At 34.2% G+C, this 14,933-nt stretch overlaps 1 protein-coding gene across 1 annotated transcript; it reads right to left on the bottom strand.

Moving 5' to 3' along the window:
* Positions 1 to 3,796: 3,796 nt before the first annotated feature.
* On the bottom strand, positions 3,797 to 13,310 carry LOC122046451 (3-oxoacyl-[acyl-carrier-protein] reductase 4-like). The gene is made up of 11 exons (XM_042607159.1): positions 12,959 to 13,310; positions 11,170 to 11,312; positions 10,192 to 10,245; positions 9,096 to 9,176; positions 8,970 to 9,015; positions 8,804 to 8,898; positions 8,692 to 8,724; positions 6,241 to 6,375; positions 4,866 to 4,959; positions 4,626 to 4,708; positions 3,797 to 4,193 (listed from the first exon to the last, which is right to left on the bottom strand). Exons 1-11 carry the CDS (start codon positions 13,131 to 13,133, stop codon positions 4,161 to 4,163), a joined length of 972 nt encoding a protein of 323 aa, XP_042463093.1. The 5' UTR covers positions 13,134 to 13,310; the 3' UTR covers positions 3,797 to 4,160.
* Between the last annotated feature and the right edge of the window lie 1,623 nt (positions 13,311 to 14,933).

Genomic DNA, 14,933 nt, shown 5'->3' with positions numbered 1-14,933 from the left:
ATTTGTTGAAAGTCCATGATACAACCTATAATTGGATTGTCCATTACTGAGTCAGAGTACATGATAATAGCTGAAGTAGTCAAGGAAGCCTTGTAACTTACAGGGTTAGTTAGAGAACGGGTATTCAACAAGGTGGAATCAAGTTATATTGTGATAGTAAAAATTTTATCTATTTGACAAAGAATTAGATGTATCATGTGAGAATCAAACATATTTATGTAAGGTTTTACAAGATCAAAGGGCTTATATATTTCGAGAAAATACTAATTGAGAAGATTTACACTTCTAAAAACATTGCAGATATATTGACAAAATCAGTTACCACAGACAAATTTAAGTATTATTTAAACTCGATCCATTTATCTAGTTACTCGAGTAAGGCAGCCCGAACTCGACTTTCCAGGTGGAGGTCTTATGAGATGCTCGTCTTTCTCCAAGAGGATAGATATCCACCAAAGTGAAAATTGTTGAATATATGATTCATATGCTCAGAAGCCAATATAGTCGTGCCCGATGGCACGGTTAGGGCGTGTCAATTTCTGAGGGTCAAGATGTCACACCAACATCGTCCCACGCTCGGACACGCCCATGGCACAGGCGTGCCCTGTACTGGAGGGCATCTTTTATAGTCCCAAATATAATGTATCTTAAATAAAATTTGAACTCTTACTCTTAGAGAATTCGTCGCATCTTTTAGCTGGCCTAGGATGCTGAATTTATCTATTCATTCTGGTATAAACAACCGTGACATAAACAATTTGAATCGTGAAAGGTACGCATCTTTGTCTATTTATTATAATTGCCACGAGTTACTCATTTCAATTTAACTGAAATAATTGATCGAATTAAATAAATCCATAAGATCGATTCCATTTATTAAAAAATTCAGTGTCTTTTTTATTAAACAAACATCAATTATTTCAATTTAATGGTTTAGTTTCGAATTTAATGGCCGAGTCGCTCCTACCTAGCTCGACCCATTGACCAAGTTAGGCTCAACATGACACGATCCAAACTTTATCAGATCGTACGAGGCATGACCTATATCGAACCAAGTCGGATTAGGTCACAAATGACGTAACCTGATTCACACCTCTGGGCCAACTGTAGGTTCATGTTCAACCATGGCTCATGTCGATTTTTTTCTAAAACTAATAAAAAATTTAAAAGATGAATTTTTAAAAAATATATAATTTTTTGTTTAAAATTTTAGTAAACAAAATAATATGAGAAAAATAGTCAGACTCGACCTTTTAGCCATCCAAGGGATGCTTACCTTCCGTTGTAAGGATGAAAATTAACGTACAAGTTACATGGCCAATCGGAGGCAGGCAGTTCATGGTTTGTTTCTTTCACTAGTTGATCCGTTTTTTCTCTAGTACTTTCCAATCGTACTGCTCACTAACAATAGTGCACGCACAAGAGTGAGAAAATGCGGTACCAGTTGGAAATCGATCCTAAGCTTCTATGTGACAATACCACTAACAAACCATCTACGTCAATATATCACAGGTGGTCCTTAGCATTCAATCAATTCATTATTACCAGATGATTATACTCACGGCATCTCTCATAATTCATTTCTAATTTAGGTAAAGGAAAGTAAATTTCAAGTCAAATAGTTAAAAGGTGAAAGAAATTTGTTTTTATCTCTCAAAAATTAATCTCTTACCAGTTATAGCATGAGCATCCAATCAATCCATGTGGCATGTGCCCGTCACAAAGAATGAGTTGTTTTTCAAGGAATGATTAACATTCATACTATTTTCTACCTTGTATAGAACTCACAATCGAAAACTTTTATATTTTAAAGTTAAGCATCATCCCCCATCGCCTATCCCGATATGTATTTTCCATTAATTTTAACAATTTGTAAATATGATTTGGTAAAATTAATTATTAGTGTCCCGTCATTACTTAATATTAAATTAATATAAATCAGCCTAAGTAATACATTCTATGAGTTTATAATATATTTCTTAATATTAAAAATTCATAATAGATTTATTAAACGTGCAAAATTCATACCATTGTTCTTTATTCCCGAGTTACCCAAGTTTTTCTGTATGATTCTTACAAGGAAAATGTCTATGATTATTAATGTTAACATCAAAGCCCTTTGTTTGAGGAGCAATTGTCACTTTATTCAAACTCATTTTGTTTTTCTCAAGTATTAAAATGTTCCCACACATTTCATGTGTACTAATAATTTATTTAGTAATAAACAAACCAACCTAAAAGACTTCACGCCAAAAGTCAATTTATATACTCATCAATTATTATATCTACCCATACTCATCAAGAATTTAGGGGGCGTTTGGTTTAGAGGAACAGGAGTGAAGAATGGGAATGAGAATCATTGATTGTCATTGTTAATGTTTGGATTATAGGAATAGGAATACAAATAAGGGAATGAATCCTTGAAATTGGATAATGACTCATTCTCATGTACCTCCCCTTCAATGAGTCATTACCCTATTTTCATCAATCAAAATATTTCCTTATTCCAAAAATATCCTTGACCTAAAATTAAAATTTTCTCCCTTAATATCAAATATCAAAATATATTTATTTATTTTTTCTTTAATATCACTTCTCTCTCCTTTTTCTCTCTCATCATTTTATCACACACTTTCTCTCTCCTATCACACTCTCCTTCATCTTTTTTCTCATTACACTTTCTCTCTCATCATACTTTCTCTCTCCTCAATCTCTCCCATCATACTCTCTTTTTTCTTTTTTCTCATTACACTTTCTCTCTCATCATACTTTCTCTCTCCTCAATCTCTCCCATCATACTCTCTTTTTTCTTTTTTCTCATTATACTTTCTCTCTCATCATACTTTCTCTCTCCTCAATCTCTCCCATCATACTCTCTTTTTTCTTTTTTCTCATCACACTTGCACTCTCATCACACTTTCTCTCTCCTCAATATCTCTTGTCACATTTCCTCCTTTTTTTTCCTCAACACACATTCTCTTTCATCATACTTTCTCTCTCCTCAATCTCTCCCATCACACTCATTATTCTCTTTTTTTCTCATCACACTTTCTCTCTCATCATACTTTTTCTCTCCTCAATCTCTCTCATCCCACTCTCTCTCCTCTTTTTTTCTCATTACATTTTCTCTCTTCATCCTCTCCCATCATACTTTCTCTCACATCATATTTTCTCTCTCATCATTCTCTCTCCTATCACATTCTCTTTTTTCATTTTCTTTCATCACACTTTCTCTCTCTTCATTCTCTCTCTTCACGCTTTCTCTCTCATCATTCTCTTTCATCATATTTTTCTCTCACATATAATTTTTTCTCTTATTTTCCTTTAAGGGTAAAATAGGAAATTTTAATTTATTCCGATAGAAAATATGCAACTAACCAAACATTGCTTTTAAGAGTGATATCCATGCTCATACTCATTCTCATTCCACAATATAATGATTCTCATTCCGATTCCTATTCCTATGAAAGAACCAAACGCCCCCTTAATTTTTATATTCATCCTCATGTCTATCAAAAGATAGGTATGGATATCTATACCGTACCTATCATTCTATTACTATCTACAATTCTATTTTTGTAATATATATATATATATCTTAAATTCTAAAAAATTAAGGATAATAAAAACAAAGTCATGAGAAGAGTTACTAAATCTCTTATTAAACTCAGACAACACCTTAATGATTAAGCGGGCTAAAATTTCCTTTTCCAATAATATATATATATATATATATATATATATATATATATATATATATATAACCTGAAAATATTCATATCTGAATAATCGATTATTTAATCGGATCTAAAAATTTTCTCCGTGCCGTTCTTCCATTAGGATATCAAACTTTCAATCAAATTCAAAAGAAATTATCATTCCTATTTATCACTCCCATCCTAAACATAAAGACGAGCAGTGATAAGGGCAAAACCATTTATGAACTCACACTCGCTAGCATTCAAACAATATAAAAAACCTCCACAATTATATTCCCCAATGATGGGAAGCATACAAAGTGGAGGATGCATACGGTCAGGAAGCTGGGCTAGCTAGCACAATTCTCAAGAACTAAAAGTTCTTATTCGAGCACAATCTTTTCAGAAGCTAAATAAATATATTTGAGATATAGAAGGGAAAAAGAGGAAACCTTCCTGTGCTCACATCACCATGCCACCATCAACGGTAAGTACCTGCAATAGGTCGCAGCCAGTAAATATATGCATGTGTAGAAATGGTGCCCTAACAAAATAGCAGATGTTAATGATGAAAGATTAAGGGTGCTGTAGAAGTTGAAGAGCAAGTTATAATTTTTAAGGGTCAATTGACGCTGCCCTCTTCAATGGTCAAGTGTACTTTTCTCCTAGCAAGCATGAATAGAAGATTGGATTCTACTTTCACTAGTCCACCAGTAATAAGTTTCATTAAACAGACTAGACGAATTCATGGATAAAAAATTTCAATCTACAATGCTGAAAACATAATTAATGAGATTTTAAAAAAATAAAAATAAACATTTCATTATTCTAACTATGATATTACTTTTTCAAACAATTTTAAAGATAAAAGGTAACCGGGGTTAGAAGATCACTATCCTGATCTTATGAACCTCTCCATATTATTACCTGCCCAGTAATGTAACTCGATGCAGGACTAAGGGCCAAGAACTCCACCAGGCCTGCAACTTCTTCCGGTTGTCCATACCTCCCTGAAGAGAATATCAAATAGTAAACACACTTTTTTTTTCATCTCACAGACATGCTGAGACCATTCTGTATTTAAATCTAGCAAGTGTATTTTCCATACTTGTGAAGGCAATATGATAGTTCGGTATCCAATGAATGAATATTTCAAAACATACATACCCAATGGAATAGTTGCCAAAATCTTTTTCTCGATATCTTCTCCTAGTTTAGCTGTCATATCAGATGCAATGAACCCCGGGGCAACAGCATTCACCTGTTAATTATCACCAAGTTAAAATTCACCTGTTAATTATCACCAATTTAGAATGCACCTGATAATTACAACCAACATAATTCAGCATGCAACTTTACAAAGTTGTGGATTTTGTATTGGCTACTTCAAGTTTCATAACACATTTCCATACAAAGTTTTGAACTTGCATTTGCAAATGCCACTGTAACAGGTAACAAATTTAATTTTTATATCCATTAGAAGAAAAAAACAAATACTTAAGCATTTAATATAATATTTTATATTTTAAAGATCTAACTGATATTAAATCTTTAATATGATATATGAAAATCATGGAAGCAGATTCTAAGTGTGCTATATAAAGATTTATACAAAATTAAAGGAATTTTCATTTTTGCCCATATAGCTTTATTGCTTTTACAAAATTGGCCCCTTAGCTTGATTGTGCTTTTACAAAATTGGCCCCTTAATATGATATATACTTGATTGTGATAAGGAAATGTCCCCTAGCTTTATAGCTTTATTGCTTTTACAAAATTTGCCCATTAAGGAAATGCTCCCTTCACTGATAACAGAAACCGAGGGGACATTTCCTTATCACATACACCAACCACAATCAAGCATATGAACACTTCTTGCTAGGTGAAAGGGGTTTTGAACAACCATCTTCCACAATGCCTTTGTGCTTGAGTTAGGGTCATTGAATGACGCATAAAAAAGCAGGCACATATGCTTGATTAGATTCATCCCCATTTTAGCCTCTCTTTGGGCCCGACTGTGACCACATTGAGTATCCATGGATCTCAGGGGACGATTTGAACCTTTCCGCTGCTGCAATCCATCCCTTCATTATCAGGGAAAATAAATTTTGGTGTCGTCAAAGGAAACAATGCTTCCGAGGGCAATGGATGCAAATTTATATGATGTGGGCACCTCAAGCAATGGGACAAGCCAAAACAATTTGGTAGCTACAGAGGAGTGATGTGTTTAACGATGGCCAGAAGAAGAGGAACAATTGAGATGAGCCACAAAACCACATTCAGGTGGAGTAGCAACAGAGGCCAAAGCAGAACCAGAAATAACCCCATTGTGACTATTAATAATGGAGGCATCTAAAAAATGGATTCTTCCTACCAATATTGATTCAAGTTGAAAACTAAATTACTTATGTTACAGGGTGATAGATGAAATCAAAGTTTTGACCTCAAACATTAAATTTCTCTGTTAGTTTCTATACATGGTAAAAGCCCCATTAGGCATACATTAAGTCGCAGTTAGGGAATCAACAAAGAAAACACTTACGTTGATATTTCTGCTTGCGTATTCTTTTGCAACAGTCTTGGTGAGACCAATCACTCCTGCCTTTGCAGCACTGTAATTAGCTTGGCCTACGTTACCGACTAAACCAACAACAGATGCTATGTTGATGATCCTTCCCTGCTCAATTGAATGATATTTCAATATCTCGAAAAAAAACTAAAGCATAAATATGCTACAGCAACAAGATTATTACCCCTCTAAACAAATACATCTACATTATAAAATTGAGATCCAAATTGTTTGTTATGTAAACCAAAATACAGTATAAATATGTGTTCTATTAGAATTTGGAATACTACTTAATCATTTTAAACATTTTTCCAAAAAATTCTGTCAGTTCCATTGTGATTAAGGTTAATCATTTTTTATATTTGGCAAAGGATTAAGTTATCGGTTTGTATTTGATGTTGGTGCATCAAGTGTGCAGTTTAGTCATGCTGATTGGATTTGGTAATTGGACTCAGAGACAGATATCTTCAAATCAAGAGCAATCAAGTATAAGCAGAGCATGCACTGAGTGGACTTAAGGGCAAATAGCCCAGATCGAGAGGACTCAAGGGTAGGTGACCTGGATCAAGGATGTGCTCAAAGAACTCAAGGACAGGTAACCCAGACCAAGGAGGAGTTGAACATGTGAACCTACCTGAATTGTGATTATATGAATGTAAATGTTGAATTTATTTCAGGTAGTGACGAGTTTTTAAAATGGTATATCAAGACCTAGTATCTAAGGGCTCTAGAGTGGACTGTGAGGTTTTAAGGTCACCTTTTGGTTATCTTAGTTGGCCAAGGCATTTTGCTTGGTCAACCTAACTTGAAAAACCAATTTCCAACAGCTAGTTTGGTTCCTTTAGTCGATCATAGTGAAACGTTTAGTTAACCAATTTCCAACATCTAGTTTGGTTGCTTTAGTTGACCAAAGAGGAACCTTTGGTTAAGGATTAGAGCCTTGGTTTACAAGGCTTTGTGGTTACTTTGGACACTACATCATGGATACATCAAACTCTATTATGCCCTTATTCATACTATTAAGTGTTTAAAGCAACCAAGGAGCTCATTCTCATCTATTGAAGATCTCACCCTCAACCCTAGAAGCTCTCTTGGTAACATCTTTCACACCTAGAGCTTAGATATTTTTATTTATAGGATGATAGTTTTCTCTTTTATGTATTTTTTATCTTCTTGAGAGATTTAGAAATCTCAATTGAGAGTTTTGCAAGAATTTAGAGGATAATTTATTCACCCTCCTCTAGCCAATCTTTCTTATCCTATATATTAACATTGTTAATTTTGACTTATGTTTTCGCATGCATTTTTTATATCACTCCAGCTACCACAATTATATTATCTATGGTTTAAAATATCATAATGACCAAATTGAAATTTATTGTTCTAATAAATTATCAAAATTGAATATTATAAATATCGTCCTAATAAAATATTATGCAATGTCGGATAACAAGTAATGCATCCTAGGTCGTTGTGTCAGTCATGTTGATAAGTATCACGCCGTATTGACATTCGAAACTTCTTGATACACTCCAAAACACTTCAAGATGAATTAATAATGTTTGTTATCCTTTTGTAGCTTGTATTCATATAATACAATGTCAACTCTGTACATGGACACAAAGTTAGAAGTAACGGACATAAAGATCAAAGTTAAGTATATAGTTGTGTTCTCTTCTTTTTTATCTCCTTCCTCTCCAACTCTACACCAACACCACACGATGAAACACAAAATTGTATCATTTCAGTCAAAGTCTAAAACTTTAGCACGGTTCGAGATTTTGAAACTTGATATTATCACACATGCATATTTGCTACTAATCTTAATTTGACTTATGTTTAATTGAAAACTTCGTGTCATCTATTCATCCCATCCACCTAAACCATCAACGTTCCAACAATTTTGGCACCATTATTTACTGAAATTTAGGTATATCAAACACTTGATTGGTCTAGTTAGTATTTGAACCAAAGGGAACAGTTGATCTTAGCTAATGCTAAGGATCAACAAAGTAAAAGAACAATCACATTAAATGATTTCCTATTCTTTCTTTCCCTAAGAAATCACAAACTGAGAAATCTTTTTCTATCCATTTCCTCCAAATTCTTTTCTAGCTCTTCCTGTAGCTTTTTCCCTTCCTTGTAATAATCAATTTTATGATATGGTTTAATTAGAAGCAACATTTTGACAACTCAATAACAAGATTTACTTCTGGAAATCCACACTATCTGTGCTAATAACAAATGACTAATCATAAATACGGGTTTTACCAAGCCAACAGCTCATATAGATACAAATCCAATCCTCCAAGTTAAATACTATTTAATGACTTAGCTAATTGGTAACCAACTGCAATATATATATATATATATATATATATATATATATAGAGAGAGAGAGAGAGAGAGAGAGAGAGAGAATACCTTTTTCTTCTTCATCATAATTTTTGCTGCTGCCTGCAGGAAAAATGTCATCATGGTGAAATAAGTATTCATCATAAAAGATTGCAAGATAATAAGATATGAAAATGCATGCCTGTGTACAAAGGAAGACACCAGTAAGATTCAGGTCAATGACTTCCTGCCATTGTGATTTTTTCATTCTCATCAACAGTGTGTCTCGTGTAATACCTGAAAATATTTGGTCTTCGTTAGCTTACATTACAACAAGACAAGATGAAAATAAGTACAATTCCAGACACCTGCATTGTTAACTAAAATGTCAACTGTTCCCCAAGCATCTACTGCCTAGAAAAATTGCACATGCAATAAAATCAGTCAAAGTTGTAATTGTAAGAAGCCAGATCTATGCAATCTTCATTACTAACAGTTTTGATCATGGATTCCACATCCTCTTCTTTTGAAACATCTCCTCCATAAGTGAGAGCTTGACCTCCTGAAGCCTCAATCTGCATAAATCATTTTAAGTTAACTCCTTGTCTAGGATTTGCCAACATAGAAAATAATGCAAACAAACAAACTGACATCATTTTTACAAAATGTCATAAAACTAGGTCACTTGAAGGTTTATGAAGATTGTATTTAGGCAAGACCTTAATGACTGTACAGCTGTCCCTAATCACAGAAAGAAGTGATGCATTCATGAGGTAAGAATTTCCCAAAGCCTCAACTATCATATTTTACAGATGGTATTGATCTATAGTTACCAGTCAGATTCCTGCTGACATATTTCCTAGCTGATAAGCCAACTATAAAATATAAAATTTTCCCATTGGTATTCCATACTATGCTTTGCTATAGTATAGTGTGGTACATGGTGTTAGAATGGTTTGTGAATTCTCTTTAGACAATCACGTCACTTTTAGTGTTGTGAGATTCAAATAAAAAAAGATTTATGGTTACATAATCTTTAGATATAAATTATGATCCAGGACAGAATCAAAATATTTAAGCATTGTTTGGAAAGGCATCCCAAACTCCTAAGAATTTTTCTTTCTAGCTAAAAGAAAATTGACGTAATGTTTTTGCAAATTCTAGTGAACCTCTCAAAATATATGTGCCTTGAATGGAGAGGTCAATGTTGCATCTTGCAAGGGCACAAGGCTCCCCCATCCATAGCAAATTTGGGATTAAAGTTGCGTTCAAGGTGATGGGCCCCTATTTAACTAGTTCCTTTTTCACCATTGATTTACATCAAGATATCAAGATATCGTCTACTTTGGTTGAGGGAACTAACAGTTTTCAATTTTTGTCCTTTTCTAGAATGAAAAGTGTTTCGCCTTTGAACCTAACAAAGGTATGTGGTTCTTCAAACCCAACATTGACAAAGGAGGCCACCTCAAACACAACAAAGAAAGATAAAATAGAAAAACCTAGCTCACTGATATTGTAACTTCATTAGAAAAGATATGCTTCAGAAAAGCACAAATAAAAACATGAAAATGTAAATAATTTCGAGCATACTTCTTTGGAGACTTCTTCAGCTTCCTTGGACGATCTTGCATAATTCACCAGAACCTGAAATGCCATGTGAGGCTTAAAGGTGATTAAAATTCAGGATAGCTCTCCAGAAGTAGAGCTACAATATGACCTTGTGCATACAACAACAATCAAGCCTTATTTCACTAGGTGGGGTCGGTATATGACCTTGTGCATATTTCAAAATAATTAGATATATTTCAAAATAATTAGACATTTATCGCACTGGTAACTCAGATTTTCTAAGTGAACCCACTAATGTAACAAGTGAGTTGAATAAAAGAAGAACCAATTTCCAAACAAATAGAAAAGAGACCATTCATGTTTATCAATACTCAATCAAGTTATTGGTTACAGATCATTACTCCCAAATGTTGAGAGTGTTGCAAATTTAAATCAAGTGAAATTCTAAAGTACAGAAAGATTTCACCAAGCATCAGAATTAGATATGAGGCTCAGGAAGTCATGGATTTAATTGATTAATTGCCTCATTTGTAAGTACATGTATTCTCTCTTATTACTAGAGTTAAAATTTTTACAAAAAAAAAAAAAGAAAAGGAATTCAGTTGAAATGCACAGTGGTGAAAGCTTAGTTCAAATATACCCATAAACAACTTTGAAGGACCATAAAAATGCTCATTCATTGTGATGCTTCCTGAACTTATAAATCAAGAAATGACCATGAAATTATGTTGCGAATTTGTACATGTATCTAGAATTATTTTTTTAAGAAAAGTAAAAGCAAGGTTTTAACAATTCATTTTCCCATCCTTATTTCAGCTCCAATCAATATTTGTTGGAATTATGTTGGAATCAGGGATCCTAGTATTTGTTGCTCCCCAAGATATGTCGACTCACATTAAAAGAGGAAAAAGGAAAGCAAGCATAATGATTGGATAATTATTTACTACAAAAGAACTTTGGTCTTTTTTCTCAAATTATGCACATCCTTTATCAACAGACCTTGCAACCAGCCTTGCCCAGAGCTAAGGCTATCGCTTTCCCTATACCCCTAGAAGCTCCAGTAACAATAACAACAGGCGCCTCCACTTTCTGAGCCTCTTCAGTAATTGGTTGTTCAATAGCTGCAATCTGAGTTCTTAAACCTGTGAATGTAATAAACGGGTGAACAAAAGATACAAACATGTTTGGTGCCAAGAAAAGAAAAATAAGACTTTAATGGAGAAGCTTAACATGATTAATAAACCTGTTAGTATTTACCAGCTAACAAACACTTGAGATGAGAAACAAAACTCTCATGTGATGACAATAGAGCTGATGGGAGACATATGAATGCTGAAATCGTATCAACAAAGTACCTAAAATCGCTTAACAGATGACAATGGAATTCTAATGGGTAAATGTAATGGGAGACATAAGAAGGCTAAAATCATATCAACAAAGAAACTAGTTGCAGTTCTTTATTAAAATAAAAAATAATAGAAGAGAATGCAATGCAGGAGCCACAATTTGTTGCAAGCAAGGAAAGTTCAAACTCAATCTGGACCCACAATTTCCATGGTTCGACCTATAGAAGCTTTAAGAATTATTTAATTGTGAACTAATCATCAATACCTTACATTGCCAAAATCATCCATACTATATGTTATACGGTTAATGCTAAAAATAGTAAGACAATTTCAACAATCAACATATAAGCTCAATATCTTGATTCTATACATTAAGGTAACGGTCTCTTAAGTAGGGCAAGAATCAGTATGTAGGTGTTTGCCCCAAATAGATCAGGGGATGCTTCAGCTCTTTTGATAATTAGATGGGGCTAGCTCAAGCTCGAATAAGTAACAGATAAGATGGCTACCAAGTTGGGAAACACTGATATAGTTTACTCAGCTGCATGTGACATAAGGAATGGCCTAGTGTTGTTAAGGTCTGTCCAAAATCATTTGGCTTGTTCACATAATTACATGATTGGAATGAAAGTAATAGGAAATGATGAAATTACTTGGACACAGCTGGAGTTGGTTGAGGAATGAGAACAAGAAGCGACAAAAAATACATCAATAAAGGCACAAGTATCCGCAAGTTTAAATGTAAAAGAAAAAAAGGAAGCCGGTGTAGTTATACTACAGGAGGCACTTATTGCAAAAATTACATTCATTCCCTACATTGTTTATTTCTTCACTGCTTACCAAATGTAATGTAATTACAGGCTAGAGCATGATGACATACCATAAGGATAGCACTATAGCAGGAAGTTCTTGCCATAAGGTTTGAGATTAACCCAAGATCATTTTTTTTCTGCAACTACATATTCTTCACTTGCACAAATAATTTGAGAAGTGTTGAAGCCTTAAAATAGCGTATCATCATCTTTAAAGTTGCAGTTTTACCATTATCTATTTATGAGTAATATGCTAACTTGACTTGCCAACTAGTAGTGTAACATCTCTGACAAATTCCACAATGACAAAAAATAGGATGTTTAAATGTTGTGGTCGCATATAGAAAAGCAGGGTAACCCAAGCAACATACTACCACCAACCCCGTCTAGTTGTAACCACTGAAAATTGGAAAATTTCCAGATAATGGTTCAAATGGCATACAATCGGTGGTACATTACCAAGTTCGACCAGTACCAATATAATAGTAGTAACTTAGACCAATAATAACATAGAGCCTTCCCGTGCCTCTTCCATGACACTAATCTAGCCGCTCAAACATGCTGTTCTTTGGATCAATCCGTCTTGCTAACAAAAGAATTTAAAGGAATTTAAAGGCTCAAGAGAATTACCAGAGAAGGGGGCGACGCCATCAGATCTGATCCCGGATCTGAGTATAAGTGGTCTGGAAAAGGAGCGGCGCCCGACGATCGTGAAGAAGCTCTGAAGCGGTGCGGACGGCCGAGGGGCAGCGGATTTGACGGGGATCAAAGCAGGGCCGGTGAAAGAAATGGAAGAAGACGCCATTGTGAATCTGGAGCAGGAGAAGGGCAGAAGAGGAGGAGTCGCCGATTGGTCGCTTCGAGAAGCCGAGCAGAGGGTCGAAGAAATAGGAGAGAATTGGAGTTCTTGGAAACTCCGAAGACAAGAGGGGCGGCGAAATCGATGCAATGCAAGATTTGTGTTTTCTATCCGGTTAGAGTTTGCCCATGTATTGCAAAAATAATACTTCACCCGTTTGATCTAAGTTAAAATAAAAATAATAATAATAATAACTAAAATAATTCTAAAAGAAAATTAAGTGAATAACCTCTAATTCTAAAAGTTGAAAATTTACGTATAAATTTAAATCCTAATTTTAAATATTGAAAAAAATAATAATGATCAAAATAACTTACTTTTGATCTTATCTAAAAATTAAAAAGACGGTTAGTTGAAAATATATCTCTAATATTGACAGGAAGAAGGTCCCACATTATCTTGTAAAATCAAGAGCGTTAGTATCGGACCAGGAAAAGGGTCTCGACATTAGCCCTCCAACACTCAAATCAATCTTCGATTGGGGAGGAAAGAATAGTAGCAGTGAATAGTAATAGAGAGCGTGTAGAATAATGAAACATCGTATATCTTCACCTATAGATGGAGATCTCCTTTTATAGTGTCATTGTAGCGTCTGTACACACATTCCAAAGTATATACATATTTTCCAGAGCTTATTAGGAAAAAAACAAATCAAAAAGTATCTCTGACACCTTTCCAAAACGAGCACGTAATCTCTAATGTGCCAGACTAGAAACTTCTAAATGACGATTTGCCTACAGGACATTTTCTGTTGTCGGCGGTACAAACTTTCAAAATAGTACGATAAGACATATATATGGGTCCCGCTGTAGGCTGACCAAGGGCCACTTGGTCGGGACGTCATCAGTTCGGTCATGCTGAATGGAGCTATCAACCTGTTCTTCACTCGACTTTACTGTTGTCAGAGAGGTGTATTACATTCGATCGAACAGGAGGTCCAATCGGCCAAGGTGGTGGACTGGATAATTTAGTATTTAGCTCTTAATCTCGACTATAAGTGCGAAGGACTGCTGCCCGACCCTTCACGTTCGACTGACTCTTAGGGCTCGTTCGACCAACTTTGCCTGATCCGCACTCCGCGGTTTCATAGCCCACCCAACCCTACGATTTTAAGTGTTTGACTTTGACCTCCACGTTAGTCGGTCTTCACTACTTTAACATCCATTAGATATTAGTGGTTTTGGATTTATATAGTATATTAAAATGTTTGAGCACTAACTTTGGAGTCACAATAGCCAACTTCCTTCCTAAATTTTATAATGTCTTTGATATGCATATTAGTGCAGTTTTATCATACCAACACTTCACTCTTACTTCATTGTATGTTACATTTGACGATGATGAGGAGATTTTTAATAATGAACTTTGTTTCATCTTCATTTGATTTTAGTTTAACAATTTAAAATTTTGATTCTGTTTTAGTTTAGTGAGGATGGTGGAATGAATTTTTGGATGATTATCCCTTTCAGAATTTTTATTTTTCTATTGTTTAGATAAGTGCATGTATAAATTTTGTGAGGGTTTAGATCAAATGATTATTTAGATTTTGTGAGGATTCTTTTTTTTTTATTCTCTTTCAGGATTATATTAGTCATTACTATTTTTTTATTTTGACTTAAGTAAAATAGATTAAGTGTTATTTTTTAAATATAAGGGATAAACTATAAATTGATAGAAAACACAGGGCTTCAAGTTATTTAACCTATAAATAATGATTAAACAGTTATAAATAACTATAACAAATAT

The sequence above is a fragment of the Zingiber officinale genome, chromosome 2B (genome assembly GCF_018446385.1).
Source record: "Zingiber officinale cultivar Zhangliang chromosome 2B, Zo_v1.1, whole genome shotgun sequence".
NCBI lineage: Eukaryota > Viridiplantae > Streptophyta > Magnoliopsida > Zingiberales > Zingiberaceae > Zingiber > Zingiber officinale.
The sequence above is the reverse complement of the archived record's forward strand: the minus strand, read 5'-3'. Positions and strand labels throughout refer to the sequence as shown.